General features: G+C 42.8%; 1 protein-coding gene across 1 annotated transcript; it reads left to right on the plus strand.

Moving 5' to 3' along the window:
- The first annotated feature begins 208 nt into the window (after nt 1-208).
- Nucleotides 209-16078, plus strand: CPOX (coproporphyrinogen oxidase). The gene is made up of 7 exons (XM_001380593.4): nt 209-3493; nt 5123-5266; nt 6112-6222; nt 7244-7385; nt 11541-11759; nt 13186-13290; nt 14345-16078. Exons 1-7 carry the CDS (start codon nt 2968-2970, stop codon nt 14430-14432), a joined length of 1335 nt encoding a protein of 444 aa, XP_001380630.1. The 5' UTR covers nt 209-2967; the 3' UTR covers nt 14433-16078.
- Nucleotides 16079-18619: the final 2541 nt, after the last annotated feature.

Genomic DNA, 18619 nt, shown 5'->3' on the forward strand with positions numbered 1-18619 from the left:
CCATATTTGAATCCAGGACTTCCCTCCTGTCCCTTGTCCTGGTTCTCAATTCATTTGGTCATCTAACTATTCCCAGCCTCTGCCCCTCCTATTCTTTGACCAGAAAAGGACATTGTAAACATCAGAGGATAAAATATTTAGACTTTTCATTGGCATCTTAGTTCCAGTAGCTTACCTAGAGTCTCTGATTTAGTGTCAGTAGTGGGAGCCATGGTGAGATTAATTCAATAAATATCTGCTAAATGTCTGCACTGTGCTAGAGACACTGTGCTAAGGGCTGGAGATATAAAAAAAGAGGAAAAAGAAAATCCTTGTCCTCAAGGAGCTTATATAGAAATAGATAAATAAATAGAAAGGGGGAACAACATGCAAACAAATATATACAAAGCAAACTACATATTGGGTAAATAGGAAATAATTGGCAGAGGAATTAGCATGGAATTACCTTAGAGACTACAGTGGAGGTAAAATTATGAAGGAGAACAGTGACAATGTGAAGCCTATATTCAGGAAAATTATTACTTGTTTATTCAAAGATATTTTATTTTCTTAGTTACATGTAATAACTACCAAAGGGTAGTTTACTCATCTCTGAGGAAATTATTATATGTAATTCAAATCTAGCTATTAAACTACAGGGACTGTCTCTGTGCATCGACTTTTCCACTTACATCTCCTTCACGCACAAGTGTCTTTGTGCACAAAAACGCACAAAGACAATCGTCATCCTCGGTTACTGAGAGACTACCACTATACAAACATATTTATGTAGTGTTTATTAAGTTCCCTCCTCTAGAAAATAGCTAAAAGTTGCCCTGGACAAATAAAAGTCTTAGTCTCCAAAAGCTAGCCTGGCACATGCTCTGCTCTGAACTCTCTCTGACACTCTACCTGTCAAAGAAGAAATACATATAATAACTAGTCTTGGCATTGCATTTTACTAGTTTCAAAGCTCTTCCTTCAATGAACCCCAAAGGAGAAGACTGCACTGTTCCCAGAGCTGTTAGCTTTGCTCTCTTCTTCCTTGCTGTACTTTACTAGAAAATGCACTGAACTTGGAAGTGAAAATTTGGAGTTTTAGTGTTGAATCAGTCACTTACTGCCTACATGACCTTGATCAAGTGGCTTAAGATGGAGGAAGCTGTTTTCCTGATTTCTCAAATTCTGTTTAAAATAGACGCTCCTGGGGGTATTGGTTCCAAGGCAGAAGGGCAGTCAGGGCTAGGCTGTGGGGGTTAAGGGACTATCCTTGAGTCCAGCTTTTTCTGGCTTGAAGGCTAGTTCTCTATCCACTATCTCAGGGTGTCTCTAAGATAGATGATAATGAGAAATTCATAGAAAGGCCAAAATGCCTATGAACCTCCAGAGCGAAATAAGCAGCACCAAAGAGAACAGCCTACACTGTGATGATGTAAATGGATGATCCCCCAAAGGTCCCAAACTGTGGACTGGAAAAGCAGCCACATCCCCTAAGAAACAGATAATGAAACGGCTTCCCTTAGGTCAAAGGAGGACAGAGTTGCATCCATCCTGTGATGGGCCCTCTTGCTTGAGGTTTTGTTTAATGTATTACAACAATAAATATGAACTTGTTTTTCTTTGTCCCAAAGGAAGCTCTATTTCAAAGGGGGGAATTAAAATGCCAGTTTTGGAAAAACAGGGACAGATAATGAACTAGAGAAGGAATCAAGAGAGCCCATGTTCTTAGGACTTGCAGTTAAATCCTGACTTTGCCACTCACTTACTACCTGGGTGCCCTAGAAGCAGAGGGATGATGAAGAATGGGGCCATGAAGACCTGCCTCAAACATTTACTGAGCTGTGTTTCCCTAGTGAATCTCTTAAAGCTTCTTTTTCCCCCTCTGTAAAATGGAGAAAACGGTGTAGCCACTTTTTCTAGATATTTTGGGTACATTGCCAGGAGAGTAGGGCCCAGGTTTCTATGTGTATTAGGCATCTCATGGTCTCTGTCTTTTGCTTTAAAATTGTAGTATATTATTTCTTGGCCACATCCCAGGACGTTATGAGAACCAAATAAGATAACATTTGTACAACACTGCAAATCTTAAAAGATTATTGACCTATACATATATACCCACACAGTACTTTGCCAATCTCATGTCTTTTAAGATTGGCAAAGTACTGTATATATAAATAATTAACATTTGCTGTATATCATGCTAGCTATTATTATTATACATAATTTTTCTCTTTGGGAGTCCGTAGTTTATTATTATTATTATTAAAGTCCCATTTCGGGACTTGATTTTATTATTATTATACAAGGCATTTCTTTTTCGGGACTCACTTTTTATTAAGTCATTTTGAGACTCAGTTAAGACTCAATTCCAATATTATTATTATTATTCAAGTCTCTTTTCTGCAGTGTTTTATTTTTATTGTTGTTATTAACGATTATTATGCAAGTCACTTTTCAAGACTAAGTATTTGTTATGATTATACAATCACTTACCGAGCCTCCGTCTATTATTTGTTATTATTATTATACAAGTCAGTTTTCTCTACAGGACTCAGTTCCTTCCTCTGTAAAAGGAGGGAATTGGATCCGGAGGGCGAGCTCCCATCAAGCTCCCCCAAGGGCTGATCCTGGGTTGGGCGGTCCCCCCCCACACACACACACACACACAGCAGCCGCGGGTGATTAGGCTCCCGCCTCTCCGGGAAGGGCTATCTAGAAGATCAGTCTGCCGGCTGCTGCCTCCCTACCTTTATCTGCCCCGCGGCAGCCCCGGAGCTGACTCATAATCTATGGGTCCCGGGGTAGAGCGGATCCGCATGCTCGAAGGTGGAACTACAGATCCCAGCATCCCCGCTCACTCCGCCCCTTTCTGTGGCCTCGGTGTGGGATCAGGTTTAGTTTCCTTTTCCCTCGGCTCTCTACACCTGAGCAGCTCGCGAGAGCCAGCCGCCTGTCTTGGCTTGAGAGGGAGCTCCGGTTTGGGGGACCATGGCCTCATCCCTAGGAAAGCTGAGTGGTCGCCGGGTTTGTAGCGTGGCGCTGGGGAGCGGACTGCCGCGCTCCCGGACCTTGGGCCCTGCGGGTGGGCGCATATGCCTCTCTGCGCTCGGGGGGACTGGCTCCGCTCAGATCCGGGGGCTGGGCTCTGGCTCCGGGACGGGAGGAGTGGGAGCCGGGGGCGGAGCGAGAAGAGCTCCTTGGCTAGTGGCCGGACTGGCGGCGGGGCTGGCCGGGGTGGCTGCAGCCGCTTTCCATCACTTGGCGCCTGCCGAGATGGTCCCCAGGACCGAGGTCGCGTCCAGCGTCCCGGACAAGGCAGACGATTTAGCTCTCCGCTGCAGCTCCTTCATGACCCAGCCTGTGACAGCCCTGTCCGAGCTGCGGGCCCGGCCGGGAGACATGAAGACCCAGATGGAGCTGTTGATCATGGAGACTCAGTCTCAGGTGTGCCAGGCGCTGGCGCAGCTAGACCGGGGCGCCACCTTCGCCGTGGATCGTTGGGAGAGGAAGGAAGGTGCGCACTGAGGCTTGGGGACAGCGTTAAGGTTTCTGGGAGTTGAGAAGGGGACTCTGGGAAAAGGTTGGCGTGTGAGGTCCTTGACCTCGTTAGATCATCGTAACCACCGAGGTCCGCAGATACCGTGGCGCGCAGTGCCTGGCACACAGCAGGCGCCTGATAAGTAAATGCTCTTTTGCTATTCAGAAAAAGAAAAAAAAAAGCCAGCTGTGCGTTTTGCGCGAGTTAACAAAACACTGGCTCTTCTCTAGTATCAGTCATGACCATTCATTGACAGGGTTTCCTGATTCCCGTTTTTGGGTGGAGGGAGGAGGAGGAGGCAGCGGCGAGCGCCTACGTACAGAGTATCAGAGCCCTACCAGAGGTCTGTCAGTGTCTCCCCTCCCGATTCCACCCCGCCTTTGTTTTTTTCCTCATCTTAGAAAGAGAGATTTTTGAACCGACTTGAGATGGCTTGCACATGTCTACCTTCGTTTTTCTGCCCCGAAGATGCTTCTGCCGGCATTGCACCAATCATTCTTGTCATCCTTATTCTTCTGACCTTCCTTGCACTTGTCCATCTCAGGAGTCACTCTGAAAACCTATGAGCAGCCCTAAATTAGCTGGCTTCGGCATTAAATGTCATCATGACAGTTTGTCTCTCAGGCTGCTTGTGAAATGAAATACTATTTTGCTATTGTTTAGTCCCGTTCAGCTTTGGCAGCATTTTCCTTTTGGAGTTCTTTTGGCAAAGATACTGGAGTGATTTGCCATTTCCTTCTCCAGATCATTTCACAAATGAGGAAACTGAGGCAAACTTTTATTTTACTTGCCCACAGTCACACAGCTAGTACGTGTCCGAGGCCCCATTTGAATTTAGGAAAATGAGTGTTTCCGATTCCAGGTCCCTGTGCCACCTAATTACCCCCGAAATACAACTAGACATTCATAATTGTCCATCTTATAACATTTTTGGAGTGACTAAATAGGAGAGACAAACCAGCAAAACATGCTGTGGTCTCTAAGATGGCACCGGTGACTCTTCTTAAAACTTAATATTCTGTATGTACACAAATAGAAGTGATTTTTTTTTAAATAGAGTTTTGAGGTCCTTCATAATACGAACAGAATACCAAAGGATTGATTTTTTAAAATCTGTTTGCTCCTATTTTTCTTTTATGGCATAAATTCTTCTGGTACAATCCTATTTTGTTTCCTTAAGTTTTTTCCTTAAGTTTCCTTAAGTATTAGTTACTAGTTGGCTAGTAGTTCTATATTAGTTCAATAGTAGGCCAATAGTAATCTAGTATTAATAGTATGTGGTGGTAGATAGTATAAGAATATAGAACTAATAGTAATAATATATATTTATGTTACACTTTACATATACTTTCCCTGATTTGAGCATTATAACCACCTTGTAAATATTTCCTTTTTTACAGATGAGCAACTGAGAACCAACTGTAAATCTAATTTACCTGTTCAAGCATATAACTTTTCCATTGTCTTCAATTAACATTATAAGTTCATCTGTACTACTTAGGTGGATAAAATATATATGTATATATATATATATATTTGGTTCTTGAAAGTTTTAGGTTTAGACTTTTTCTTGCATATTTATATATTTTGTTTGTTTTCCCTCAGGAGGAGGGGGCATCAGCTGTGTGCTTCAGGATGGGCATATCTTTGAAAAAGCTGGAGTCAGTGTTTCTGTAGTTCATGGGGTTCTTAGTGAGGAAGCAGAAAAACAAATGAGAAGCAGGGGAAAAAAATTCAAGACCAAAAATGGTAAGTCAAATAATTTAAAAATGTATTTGATTGTACCTCTCAATTTTGCTTACATATTTTATTTATAAAATGAAGCTTTATATAGTTGTTGGCAATGCCTATTTGGACACATACAATTTGATCAACTTAATAGTGATCTGGTACCATGCATTAGCTGGAAAAGATTTTGGCTTTGGACAGGAGTCATGGGTTCAAATCCCAGCTCTGATACTTATTAGCTGTATGACCCTGAACAAGTCTCTTAACTTCTGTGGGTCTCTTTTTCCTTATCTGTAAAATGAAGATAATAATAATACTTTCTGCCTCACGGATGTCACAAGTTTGCCATGAGGAAAGTGCTTTGTAAACCTTAAAGCACCATATAAATGTGAGTTATTTATTGATAACAGTTGACACATTTAGTATAACATTTTCAGCATTGAAATATGTATAAAACAATGTAGGAAAGGGAGGTGGCGCAATGGATGAAACTTGAAAGAAGAGCTGAGTTCAAAGCAATCCATTCTCAGAATTTACTAGCTTAAAACATTTGCTTGCCTGGGCAACTCACTTAACTATCTATGTCTGTTTCCTCATCTATAAACTGGGATAGTAATAGCACTTACTTCCTGGGATTGTTATAGGATCAAATGAGCTAATATTTATAAAGGGCTTTGCAAACCTTACAGTGCTGTATAAAAATGCTACTAACAACTAAGTTTAAATATAAATATAATCAACAAATTAAATTTTAAAGTGCAAATATAAAAGCCTGTTGGAAATTTTACTCAGAAAAATTGTTTGAATTAATTTCATTGTTTCAAATAGTGGTTTTGTTTTTATTGAATGCCGTTTGTCATTACTAGGTCAGTTGCCCTTTTGTGCTATGGGAGTGAGTTCTGTCATCCACCCCAAGAATCCTCATGTTCCCACCATTCATTTCAACTATAGATATTTTGAAATAGAAGAAGCCGATGGTAAGACTCCTTGGAGACTATGGAAGCTTTTATGTTATAAAACATGGACTTTTAAATGATATGAAAGCTTGTATCATTTTGGAATAAGAAGTAATATCCAGTGTGACTTAGATTTTTCTCCTTTCTTATGAAAGGGTTCTCTGGCCTAGGGGAATAATGTCTTAGAGATGGTAGCCTAGAATGACAAGGAGATATTTGAATTAACCATAGAACTAGTTATTTAACTTCTATAATTTTCTAGGTGGAACAGACAAGTCCACAGAAAGGATAACACAGTACATTTTGAAACAATAAAAGCCACATCTGGAGGAAATGTTTTTTTACTCTGCTAATGTGAAATTAGGAACTGACTGAGACCTTCTAAAAGATGAAAATTCTTGTTGCCCCGTCTGAGAAGAGCTATTCAGAAGAATACTTCCCTTTTAAAGGGAAGGTCTGTGTAATCTGACTCTACCTGTACCAGTCATCACATGAGCTCTGGGTCTTTGAGCTGAGACAGGCCTGGACCCTGACATTGTAATTTAATAATAAAATGGCAATTTGGCTTGGGTGCTTCCCAATATTTATGTTTCATTTTCATACCATACATCCTTGGATCAAAAATGATCTAAATGATATTGTTAGACTCCCCCATATTTTCCACATTAACCATTCTTTTTTCTTTCTTTTACATATTCAATTTTATCTTTCCCTTTTCATCTTTTTCTTTTTTTTCCTTTTCTGATGCCAACATCTATGGACTGCTTTTGGCATTACTTAGCTTCAGAGTTAGCCTGGTGACTTTTAGAGTTTTCAAGTTTTTTCTATACAAATAGTTCCATATATTTTTAATAATTATCATGCTCTTTGAATGTAAGCTCCTTGAGGTCAGGGACTATTTCACTTTTGTCTTTGTATCCCCACCACTTAGTACCTGGAACATATTAAGTGCTTAATAAAATTCCTGCGGATTGAGTATGTATTTCATGCCTAATTTGGCTGGTAGTATGCCTTCTATCATAGACTGTTCTTTATTTGGTAGGGACCAGGCAATGGTGGTTTGGTGGTGGATGTGATCTTACTCCAACTTATTTGAACAAAGAGGATGCTGTACACTTCCATCAAACCCTAAAGGATGCTTGTGACCAGCATGACCCAGGCTTCTACCCCAAGTTTAAAAAATGGTAGGTGGAAATACTAGAAACTCTTTGGGGTCAGAATGCATCCCATGCTTTCTAGGGATCCCAGCTTTGGGTTGATTGACACTTTGTCTTTAAAATGCTGAAGTACAAGAGGTTTAAAATCATGGATTTTCATCTCCAAATCAAGAAGGAATTAATTGATATCGGGCAGAGAAATCTCTTTTCTGTCACAAGTAGTGTGATGGAGTTTTGTTTTTTAATCTCATTCGAAGGGAAAGAAGAGGGCATCCCCCCGCCCCCCACTATTAAGTTCTATTTAGATATAGCAGATAAACAAAAACAAATTCACAGACAGCTTTCACCGAAAAGTTATGTAAAACAATATGAGTGTAACTGATAGTACCCGTGACCAAAAGCTTTTAGTTTTTTAAACAATAAATTTATTTACTTTGACTTTAACAAATTAATACCAATTTTGTCTATTATATATTTTCTGGTTTTTATTTTACTGTGGCTTTATTTGCATAATATTGGGAGCCAGCTAGATGATGGCAATAGATAGAGCTGAACTTGGAATCAACAAGACCTGAGTTTCAAATCCCACCTCAGACCCTTACTAGCTTTGTTGATCTTGGGCAAGTCATTTAACCTCCCTTACTTTCAGTTTCCACATCTGTAAAATGGAGATAATAATAGCACCTACCACCTCCCTTTCGTGTTGGTTGTAGTAGTAAGATGAGACAACATTTACAAAGTGATTTTCAAGTCTTAAAGTGCTACATAAATGATAGCTAGTATACTTAAAAGCAGCAACTAATTGGTGCAGCAGATAGAACCTGGCCTAGAGTCAGGAAGACCTGAGTTCAAGTATGATGACAGGCACTTATTCTCCATGTGACCTAGGACAAATAATTTATCCCTTTTGGCCTCAGTATACTCATCTATAAAAGGAGCTGGAGAAAACAAATGGCAGACCACTTCAGTATCTTTGTTAAGAAAACCCTAAATGTAGTCAGGAAGAGTTGGACACAACTTAAAACAACTCAATAATAACAATAATCATTTTAATAATATTCAGAGATAGATATGAACATTTTAATTCTCCCTTCCTTATTCTATATCTTTTCATATAAGTCTTAATACTTCTTCAAATTCTTCATATTTGTTGTTCTTTGTGACTGTGGGTGTGTCTGGACTTATGATTAAAGTTTATTGTGATATATGGTATGAAAAGCTGGCCCAAATCTATTTTTCTCTAAACTTTTTTTCTGCTTTTTCTAAAAGTTCCTTTTGACCAAAGAAAGGGAAAGAAGGAATTTTAAAATCACAGTAAGAGACAAGGAAAGTTTTTGTGATTACTACTAAAATTGTTGGTTTGAATATTCGTCTTTTTATGTTACTTTTTTGGAGAGAGACTTTGAAATCATATAGATAAGTTTTAAAAGTTTTCTTTGTGATCTGGTTTAAGATGTCCTTTCATTACCATAATTGCAAAATGTACAAATTTGGAAGAGAATATAAGGTATAATGTAGATGAAAATAATCTTGAACAATATCATTTTGCATTTATTATGAAACCTTTATTTTCATTCATTTTATCTTTTAAGGTAAACTTTAAAGACTTCTTTTCCCTGCCTAACATTCCTGAGAATTTTTGTGGCTTTTCTACTAAGGGGTCATTATTATATGCCCCCCAAAAGAGTAACAGTATATAAATCACTCTCTGATTCTCGAATTTCTGGACAGTTTTCCTTGATGCTTCTTTGGAGTATGGTGTCAATTCTTTTTTTGATCATAGCTTTCTAAGACTTCCACTGTTCTTATCTTGTCTCTCATTGATCTATTTTCCATGTCCACTGTTTTTGTGATAGGATGTTTTGTAGTATCTATATTATTGGATAATTTTGACTTTGCTTCATTATTTCTTGTTCTTAGGAAATCATTAGCTTACACTTGTCCAATTCTAGTTCTTAATTATTTTCTTCTCTGAGTTTTTTAATCATTTTTTCTAATTTAGGTAATCTTTCTTTCATGATTTTCTTAGTTTGCTCTTATTTTCTTCCCTAGTTTGCCCTCAACCTCTCTCATTTGCTTTTTGAAGTCTTTTTAAACTCTTCCAAAAGCTCTTTTTAAGGTTGTGGTCATTTATCATATTTCTTTTGTGTTTTTGAAGTAGGTGTTTTTACTTCCTTGTTCTCTGAGCTTGAATCAAGGTCTTCTTTGTCTCCATAGAAGTGATCAATAATTGGGTTCTTTCTCCTTTGTTTGCTTTTTTTTTTTTAATTAAAAAAAAATTAGTGACCAGACCAGTAGACTTAATTATTGGGTTTTTGCTGTCCTTCAAGGGTTCCTATGTTACTGAAGTATGTTACTTTCAGATTATTTTTGTGTTTGTTTTTTCCTGGGACCTATTTAGTTATTCCAGATTTTTTAGGCCAATGTCTGATGTAATCCTGGCTTCTCCACTGAAGCCCCAGGTACCAGGTGCTCCAACCAGAGAGCCAGCAGGCAGTTCTGCAACTGTGACTGCAAACAAGACAGGCCACCTCACCCTGTGGCAGCATCCAGGGACCCTGCTCTCCTGGGAGTGATCAGAGCTGATGGGACCCCAATCCTTTAGCAACTTCGTCTCCCAATGCCATAGCCTGGGATGGGTCAGGCGTCCGATCTGTATTCCCTGGGTCTCCAGAGTCCCCTGCCTGTCAACAGTGAAACTTGAGGTCCTTCCCTTAGGAATTGAGACTGGGAGACACTTTGGTATCCACTCCTTTAGTCCCTAGTTGTGGGCAAGTGGAAGTATGTGGAGCTGAGACCACCACTTACACTGCTGCTCCTAGATGTAAGTTTCTGGGCTCAGCGAACCAGGTGAGGCTATGAGTCCTGCCCTTGGGTGTTGTTCTGTTGATTTCACTCTGCTCTTTTCCTGTCCCTGGGGCCTAAGATGGTGAGCCTGAGGCCAGGGAAGTCAGAAACCTTCCTCTCTTCTTCCATGACTATTTAGTTTCATCCTTTGAGTATTGATTCTGTGGAGTTATTTTTGGTTGTTTGTGAGGAGTATTGGGAAGGCAAGGAACCTTCACTCCTTAAACCATCATCTTCCCTCAATGTATCTCCTTTATAGTTTCTTCTTAAGGACCTTTAATTCTAAAATAGAGAAGAAAAAGGCTCTGGAGAGTATATGTTATTTGACAGATAGTGGCATACATAAATAAAAAGATATTTTCATCTACTGAAATGCCTCTTTATAGAGGCTTCCACGTGGTACAGAGAATAGAGCTCTGGGCCAGGAGTCACAAAGTCTTGAGTTCAAATTGAGGCTCAGGAGCTGAGTGATCCTAGGCAAGTCTTTTGCCTTAGTTTCCTTACCTGTAGGTTCAGTGGAGATAATAATAGCACCTACCTCCTAGAATTGTTGTGAGGATAAACATGAGATTTTGTTTTGGTGGTTGCTTATTCATTTTCAGTTGTGTCTAACTCTTTGTGACCCCATTTGGGGTGTTCTCGGCAAAATATTGGACTAGTGCTATTTCTTTCTCTTAACTTATTTTACAGGGGAGGAAACTGAGGCAAAGAGGGTTAAAATGACTTGTTTGGGGTTATAAAAACACAGTATTTGGCATAAAGTAAGTACTATATTAGGGTTAAATATCATTAGCTATCACTATTATTTAGCATTCCACTGTCTGCATTCCTTTCTGATAGTTCATAACATGGAACTCAGTCACTTAAGAAAACACCATTAATGTTGGTGTTCCCGTTTACATGGGTATTAGAAAACGTTCCACTGTCATAGACTATACTGATTTCCCTGCTTATTTCTAGGCAAAAAGGCAGAAGCATTCATCATGCTGGGAAAAAAGGCTCTGTGTGGGGTGATGGGCTGTGCTTGTGTGTTGGCAGGAGTCTTAGACGTCTCTCTTAGAATCGTAACTAAGTATGGATTCCGAGACACGAGAGTAGTGAAGGCTAGGCCTTTGGTGTGAAGTGGCCTGGCCAGGGTCACACCACTAGGAAGCGAGCCTCTGAGGCTGAATTTGAAGCCAGGACCTCCTGACTTTAGGCCCAGCTCTCTAGCCACTGAGCCGCCTACCTGCCCACTGTCTTTTCCTTTCTTTTCCTTCTGAGGATAGGAGAGGGATTTCACTGAGCTAAGCTCCGTGTTGGAACACTTCTGACTCCTTTGCTTCTTCCTCTCAGGTGTGATGACTACTTCTTTATAAAGCATCGCGGAGAGAGGAGAGGGATTGGGGGGATATTCTTTGATGATCTTGACTCCCCCTCCAAGGAGGACATCTTTCGTTTTGTCCAAAGTTGTGCCCGCGCTTTTATACCTTCTTACATCCCCCTGGTGAAGAAGCACTGCAACGACCCATTTACGCCTCAGGAGAAACACTGGCAGCAGCTCCGCAGAGGGAGGTAAGGCAGGAGCACCGATCAGGGAGATCAGGGAGACGGTCCTGATGTTTTCTGCCCCTAACTCGGGACAGAAATGATGGTTGTTCGGGGCCGGCCGGCCGGCTGGCTCGCTGGAGGGAGCCCTTTCCAGGGTTTTCTAACCAAAAGAAACATCCATCTGAGAACGGGGGCCGAAACATTTTCTGATGCAGCTTTTGCCCCCGAGAACCCCAAAGCCGTCTCCTTTTTGGCCTTTGTTTCCTAGAAGTTCTGTATCCCACCTGGCAGGGTGTAGATCTACCACTGAACTACAGCGAGCCCCTCCCCCTCCCCGGCTCTTATTCCCTCCCAGAGCTTGCTTAGGCCTCCCTCCGGGAGGGAGACACACTGGGACACACACCCAGGCGGGGGAGAAGCCGAGAGGCTTCTGTGGAGATCCTTGTAAGGGTTTCTTTCTTGGCCTCAAGGAGAGGCCGTCTCCATAGTGGGATGGTGGTCCTTTCTGACAGTGTGTGTGCATGTGTCTGTGTGTGTGCACGTGTCTGTGCAGCTGTGTGCGTGTCTGTGCGTGTGTGCGCACATGTGTGCATGTGTCTGTGCATGTGTGCACGTGTGTCTGTGCATCCGTGTGCGTGTGTGCAGGTGTCTGTGTCTGTCTGTGTCTGTGTGGTGGCCAGGACTGACCCAGCCGCAGCCAGTGGGCCCGAGGATCATCCCTGCAGCACTGTCCCTCCTCTCATGGCTAGCAGCCTCAGAGGATAGAGGCCTGGGCCTGGAGTCAGGAGGATCTCGGGCACTTGGCAGCTGTGGGACCCCAGCGCGTTGCCTCACCCTGTTTGCCTCAGTTTCTCCGTCTGTAATCTGGGTTGGAGAAGGATCCACTCCAGTATCTCCGCCAGAAAACCCCAAAACAGGGTTACAGCACAGGGTGATCCCAAAGAGGTTTTAGGGGCCATCAGGGCCACCAGCCGCCTCGCTTTTCTCCCATCCCCTCAGTCTAATGCCCAGGCCAGGTGCTGAGGAGGCCGTTGGCGGGATGGAGGCTAGAACGGGAAGGCAGAAAGCGGAATTCCCGTTTGGCTCCATGGCTGCCTGGCTGGGTGACAGAGCCCAGGCACCTGTTGGCCTCCATTTGCCTCGGTCTCCTCCTGTGTAAAATGGGGGTCGTCCCGTGGGGAGGATCTTCACAAAACCCTCAGCACGGCCAGAAGCCTGCGAGGGGAGCCCGTCGGTCCCACAGAGCCCCAGGGAGCCCTGGGGATGCGGAGAGAGAGCAGCACGTTCCCTCCCTTTTCCGACCCGCCTGTGGTCCAGTTTCCAGCTGTAGAGTCAGTGTGTATCTTCCGGCCTGTTTCCTTTTGTTGGGGGCAGAATGCGCGGCTTCGCAGGCGAACTTCTCCGGGGCCTGGCCTCCCCGACCACTCTCCTTCCCGCCCTTCCTCTGCAGGTACGTAGAATTCAATCTGCTCTATGACCGAGGCACCAAGTTCGGCCTCTTCACTCCGGGATCGCGGATCGAGAGCATCCTCATGTCCATGCCGCTGACGGCCAGGTAAGGAGACCCGGCGTGGCGCTCGCCTCTCCCCAAGCGAGCTCCGCCGGGGCAGGCCCCAACACGCCCTCCGGAGAAGGCTGAGGCCCGAACCAGGCGGAACAGGAGAGAGCCCAACTGGCCTCCTGGGCGGCCCTCTTCCCATCCCCCCGCCGCTCTCCGTCCGGAAGGAGAGGCCACGTTGGTGTGTGTGTCTAAAGCGCGGCTCTCCGGCTGAGCCCAGGCCTGATCCCCGAAAGCAGGGAGCTCACCGTGCTCACACAGACCCGGCCCGGGCACGCAGGTGACGGCGTCTAGGAAGTGGATAGAGGCGGGAAGGCCCGAACTGCTCCTGCTGTTCCGTTCTCCTAGCACCCGCCCCGGCGGGCGCCGCGCTGAGGGTCCGAGGATCCTCCTTGTAGGGCCGGCGCCTGGCGCAGGGCCCGGACAGTGCTCGCTGGCAGCGGCGGCAGCCTTGTTCCTAGTCTCGCGGGGCTCAGACTCCCCAGGTTAGCCCCCAGCAGGCGTGGTCTAGGGGCTGCCAGCCAGTCGAGATAAGCCAAGGCTTGAAGCTCCGCCCCTCGCTCTCTAGAGGCTCTACACATGCTCCTTGGCTAGGAAAGCCTCCGAGCTGAGAGATTCCAAAGGGGACATGCCGAGGAATGGAGATGGCCGGAAGGCGGCGCTCGTCTGCTCCCGGCCTGGATCGGTCCTGTCCTGGCTGTGACACGACCAGCAGAGGAATGGACGGGTCATGAGCCGCAGGGCCGCCTGACGGGATGAAGGGTTCTCATTGGCCAAACATGGGCCCCGAACCGTGCCGCGAGCGAAAGGGGAAATGGCTCCGAAGCCCACGAAGCGAGGTGAAGGTGCCGCGTGGGCGGGCTGCCGAGGGCCCAGCGGGCCCTGCACCCCAGGACACCCCTCCCCAGAACGGCACCCCGCAGGATCAACGGCCTGGGCCAGCTCAGGAAGGCTGGCGTCGGTCTGGGCCTTGGAGGCCACTTTCCCCCTTTGCGCTGATTTTGGAAGGGCCTTTTATCAAAAAGAATCTTCTTTCTTTTGTCCCACACAGATGGGAATACATGCACGCACCGTCCGAGAATTCCAGAGAAGCGGAGATCCTAGAAGTCCTGAGCCACCCCAAGGACTGGGTGCACTGAGGCGCTCAGGGCGGACATCCCGCGGTCGGAGGAAAACCAGCCTTGAAACGCCCTCCTCTAGGCTGCCACGTGGGGGGCCATGGACCACGTGCCTTAATCCAGTGTCCAATCTGGGTCTGACCTGCAGCCTGAGGAATTGCTTTAAAGACCCGGATGTCTGCCTGCCCTGTTCGCCCCCACGGGTGAAATGCCCAAGCGATGGCTGGGCCTATTTTAAAAACTAACAAACTGCTCCAAAATCCATTCTTTTAGTGAGATTTTCATGTGATTTTTCTGTTGCAACTCGTAAAACTGGCTTCAGAGAAGTACTTGATGTTTACACGTAGCAAATTCAACAACTCAGGGCTGGAACAAATTGTTTGGGCAAACTTTGTTGGAGAAAATTCTTGGCAGATGATTTTGGTGTTTGTTCTTTTAGGGTTTTTGATCTTCAAACAGGCCTTTGCCAAGTTTCCCAGGTCATATAGCTTTCTTAAATCCAAATATGGACTAATAGATGAAAGTAACATTTCGTGGAGCTATGAAAATATCTTCCTACACATTTGTTTTGTTGAATGCATAACTGTACATATGTGATTTTAATAATAGTTTTTAAAATCTCTCCAGAAGGGAATTGGATGTTTAAGGGAAACGGAGTAGCTCAGCCTCTGATAATATCAAGTATGAAAGCTCTATCACATTTTTCTTTTTCATATTTTCCTTTGTTTATTCTTTAATAATGTGTTACACTTAATGCAAATTTGTTTTATTTAGCTGACATGTACCCAAGTTTTTGTGCTTTATGAATAGAATCTTATCATAGAAGAATAGACTAAGAAAAAGAAGTCAGTTTTAAAACCTGACATAAATTCTGATGTTTTCCTTCTCATCATTCTGAAAAGATTAGTTACCAGAATATCTGTTAGAGAGATGAAGCACTCAGTTACATAGGCATCCACTTCTGTGAAGGCAAGTTTTTAGGAATGGACCATGTACCTTCTTTATTATGTGATTTGTTATAAACACTTCAATTTGCATAATTGTTACTTAAATAAGGGTTGTAAATATTACAGAATTGCATTTTGGTGTTTGTAGGACTTTAATTGTTTTTACATCTAACATGGCATAGAACCCCATTAAACCAGTTGATGGGCTCTGGGGTTTTTTAAAATATCATAATAGTGTTGATATCAATCAGGTGCAAACTTTTTACAGAGTCCCTGGGGAGTGGGGTGGGGCACTTATTTAGAAAATGCTGCCCTCCCTGTCTTTTTGTTTTTAGTTTCAAAAGGATGCAGTATCTTGTTTTTAACTTGTTTTATGTTTTATTATTTTTTCAGAAGTGAGCACTCTTTTAAAAATGTTCATTAAAATTATTTGTCCTTCCTGTGAAAATAAAAGTGCTAGAGTTTTGAAATCATTGTGTTGGGAGAAAACCAATACTTTATGTTGTATTTGTTTATTTGTGAGAACTGAAGTATTTTAAATGAAACACCTGATGTAAGTGCAAGTCATCTTATTTTGGAAAATGCTGAATGTTTAAGATCTGGATATTTGTTCAGAGCTGGTAAACGTACACATCTCTGTTGTATTAGGTTTGTTATCTATGTCTTTACATGAATTGCAGTAGAGTAAATAAATTGATTTTGTTACTGATGACCTAAAAAGCTTGGTCTTAAATTTGGTCACATCATGACAAAGAAAAGGAACTCAGACATTTCTCTTAAGTTTTACTTAAATGTTTTTAATAAAAATTCTTTAAATTTAAACTTTTAAATTGGCTAATCTTAATTTTAAATTGGCTAATCTTAATTTTATTTTATATTATTTTTATATTATTTATTTTATATTATTTTTAATCTTAATTTTAAATTGGCTAAACTTAGCTTTGGACTCTAACTTAATTAAGCAATAAATAATAAAATCAGAACAGATCTAAAAGAAAGAAAAAGCAAAATATTACACTGTTGAACTATAATTGGAAATGAGAATGATCTACTTTCAAGTAGCGGTACAATTCTTTGTCATTAGTTATTTTGTTTCTTCTAAAAGAGGTAATTCTTGATAATCCTTGTGAGAGTAATGGATAACTGCAAAACACAAAAAATGTAAGTCTCAGTTAAAAGAACTGTTTTAGTCACAAGATCACAGAATCTAAATAGGTAGAAGGATACTCAAAAACATCCGATTTAACCCATATCTGCCCAAAGCTATTCACTTTTGCACACCTAACAGTAGTTTCTATAGCACCTGCTATGTGCCAGGGACTGTGCTAAAATGCTTTACAAATATCTCATTTGACCCTCATAGCAACCCTAGGAGGTAAGTACTATTGTATGCATTTTACAGTTGAGGAAACTGAGGCAAACAGAGACTTGTCCAGGGCCACACAAGTGTTAAGTATCTGAGACCAGATATGGACTAATTAAACTATTAATGAACTAATATGAACTAAGTCTTTCTGACTCCAGGTCTAGTGCTCAATCCACAGAATACAAACACCTTTGGCAGCTGTGATACTAGTCACAGTTCACTCACTGATCACTGCTTAGGGAATTCTACTGCTTGTTATGCTGCTTTTTAAAGTCTTTCATTTTTGAGATTTTCTTGCTATCTAACCAATTTGCCTTTATGCCATCAAAAGAGCTGTGGACTCTGAATTTCAGGGTTTCTATTTGCCAAATAGCAGCTGATCCAAATATATGCCCTTTAAACCAACAGTAAAAAATAAAGGATGTATACATTAGAAGACAGGGAAATAAGGGGACAGTTAAGCCTAGAGACAGGAGGTCCTGGATTCAAATTTCAGACACTTCCTCGCTGGGTGATCCTGAACATGTCACCCCCAGTGCCTAACTACTCTCTTGCCCTGGAACCAATAAGGAGTATTGTTTCTAAAAGAAAACGTAAGGGTTGAAAAAAAATAGGGAGAAGTATGCAAAAAATCTTCCCAGTTTCAGCAACTAACTATTCCATTAGATCATGAGCTCCTCGAGGACAAGGACTATCTTTTGCTTCTTTTGTTATCTGTAGTACTTAGTACAATGCCTGGTACATGGTATACAACTAACAAATGTTGATTGAAAATTACTCCTATATCCAGTCATGTTTTCAGCTGGATAAAGAAATTAGACCTGGTGTGCAACAACAGGACAGGGAAGCAGCTGACACAGAGTTCTAGTCTCTCTACCTCCCTGCAGTTCTCTAATTAGGCTACTCCAAGTGTTGGTTCCAAAGCAGAAGAGTGGTGATGACTAGGCAACAGGGTTAAGTGACTTGCCCATGGCCAGTGTGAAGATGGGATTTAGCTCGCCCCTGATTGTAACAAAGAAGGTACTTAGCTCTTCCTTGATTGTGAAGATGAAATTGTAATCCCCCAAATAAAAGCATGAGTGGGAAGATCTGCCCATGTTAGATCTGATCACCAAGGGGGTAAATATCCCACTTAATCATGAAGTGGGAGGTCTGTGACCCACCTGTGTGATAGTGGGTAACGAATTAGAATCGACTCACTGCCTTCTGGGTAGTCCTAGAGCAGAGCGTCAGCTGTGATTGGTAGATGTGGAATTAGGGGAAGTGACGCAAGAAAAAAGGCCTTTAAAAGAAAGAGACAAGGGCCTGAGGGAGGTGGGTCTTCTGGGAGTTTGAAAGAGACACACTGGGAGTGGAGCCTGCTGGAGTTGAGGCTGATAAAAGAATCTGCTGATTGAACTGACAATGTGGTCAGTATAAAGGCCAACTTCCTTCCTTGCCCTTTCTGGAGGTGTGAGCCCCCATTGTCTTGAGACTCTTTTTCCCCTGGCTAGGGTCTCTCTCTCTCTCTCTCTCTCTCTCTCTCTCTCTCTCTCTCTCTCTCTCTCTCTCTCTCTCTCTCTCTCTCTCTCCCTCTTCTTTATCTGTTCCCTTCTTTCTTTCTTTCTCTCTCTCCCCCTCCCTCTCTCTTCTTTATCTGTTCCCTTCTCTCTCTCTCTCTCTCTCCCTCCCCCTCCCTCTCTCTCTCTTCTTTATCTGTTCCCTTCTTTCTTTCTTTCTCCTCTCCCTCCCTCTCTCTTCTTTATCTGTTCTTTCTTTCTCTCTCTCTCTCTCTCCCTCTCTCTCCCCTCTCTCTTCTTTATCTGTTCCCTTCTTTCTTTCTCTCTCCCCCTCCCTCTCTCTTCTTTATCTGTTCCCTTCTTTCTCTCTCTCACTCTCTCTCTCTCTCTCTCTCT

This window comes from Monodelphis domestica, chromosome 8 (genome assembly GCF_027887165.1).
Source record: "Monodelphis domestica isolate mMonDom1 chromosome 8, mMonDom1.pri, whole genome shotgun sequence".
NCBI lineage: Eukaryota > Metazoa > Chordata > Mammalia > Didelphimorphia > Didelphidae > Monodelphis > Monodelphis domestica.

Excerpts from the sequence above, each read along its gene's own strand:
- CPOX (XM_001380593.4), top strand. The coding sequence starts at position 2,968 with ATGGCCTCATCCCTAGGAAAGCTGAGTGGTCGCCGGGTTTGTAGCGTG. Across the intron at positions 3,494-5,122 it reads TCGTTGGGAGAGGAAGGAAG|GAGGAGGGGGCATCAGCTGT; the intron begins GTGCGCACTGAG and ends GTTTTCCCTCAG. Across the intron at positions 5,267-6,111 it reads AAAATTCAAGACCAAAAATG|GTCAGTTGCCCTTTTGTGCT; the intron begins GTAAGTCAAATA and ends TGTCATTACTAG.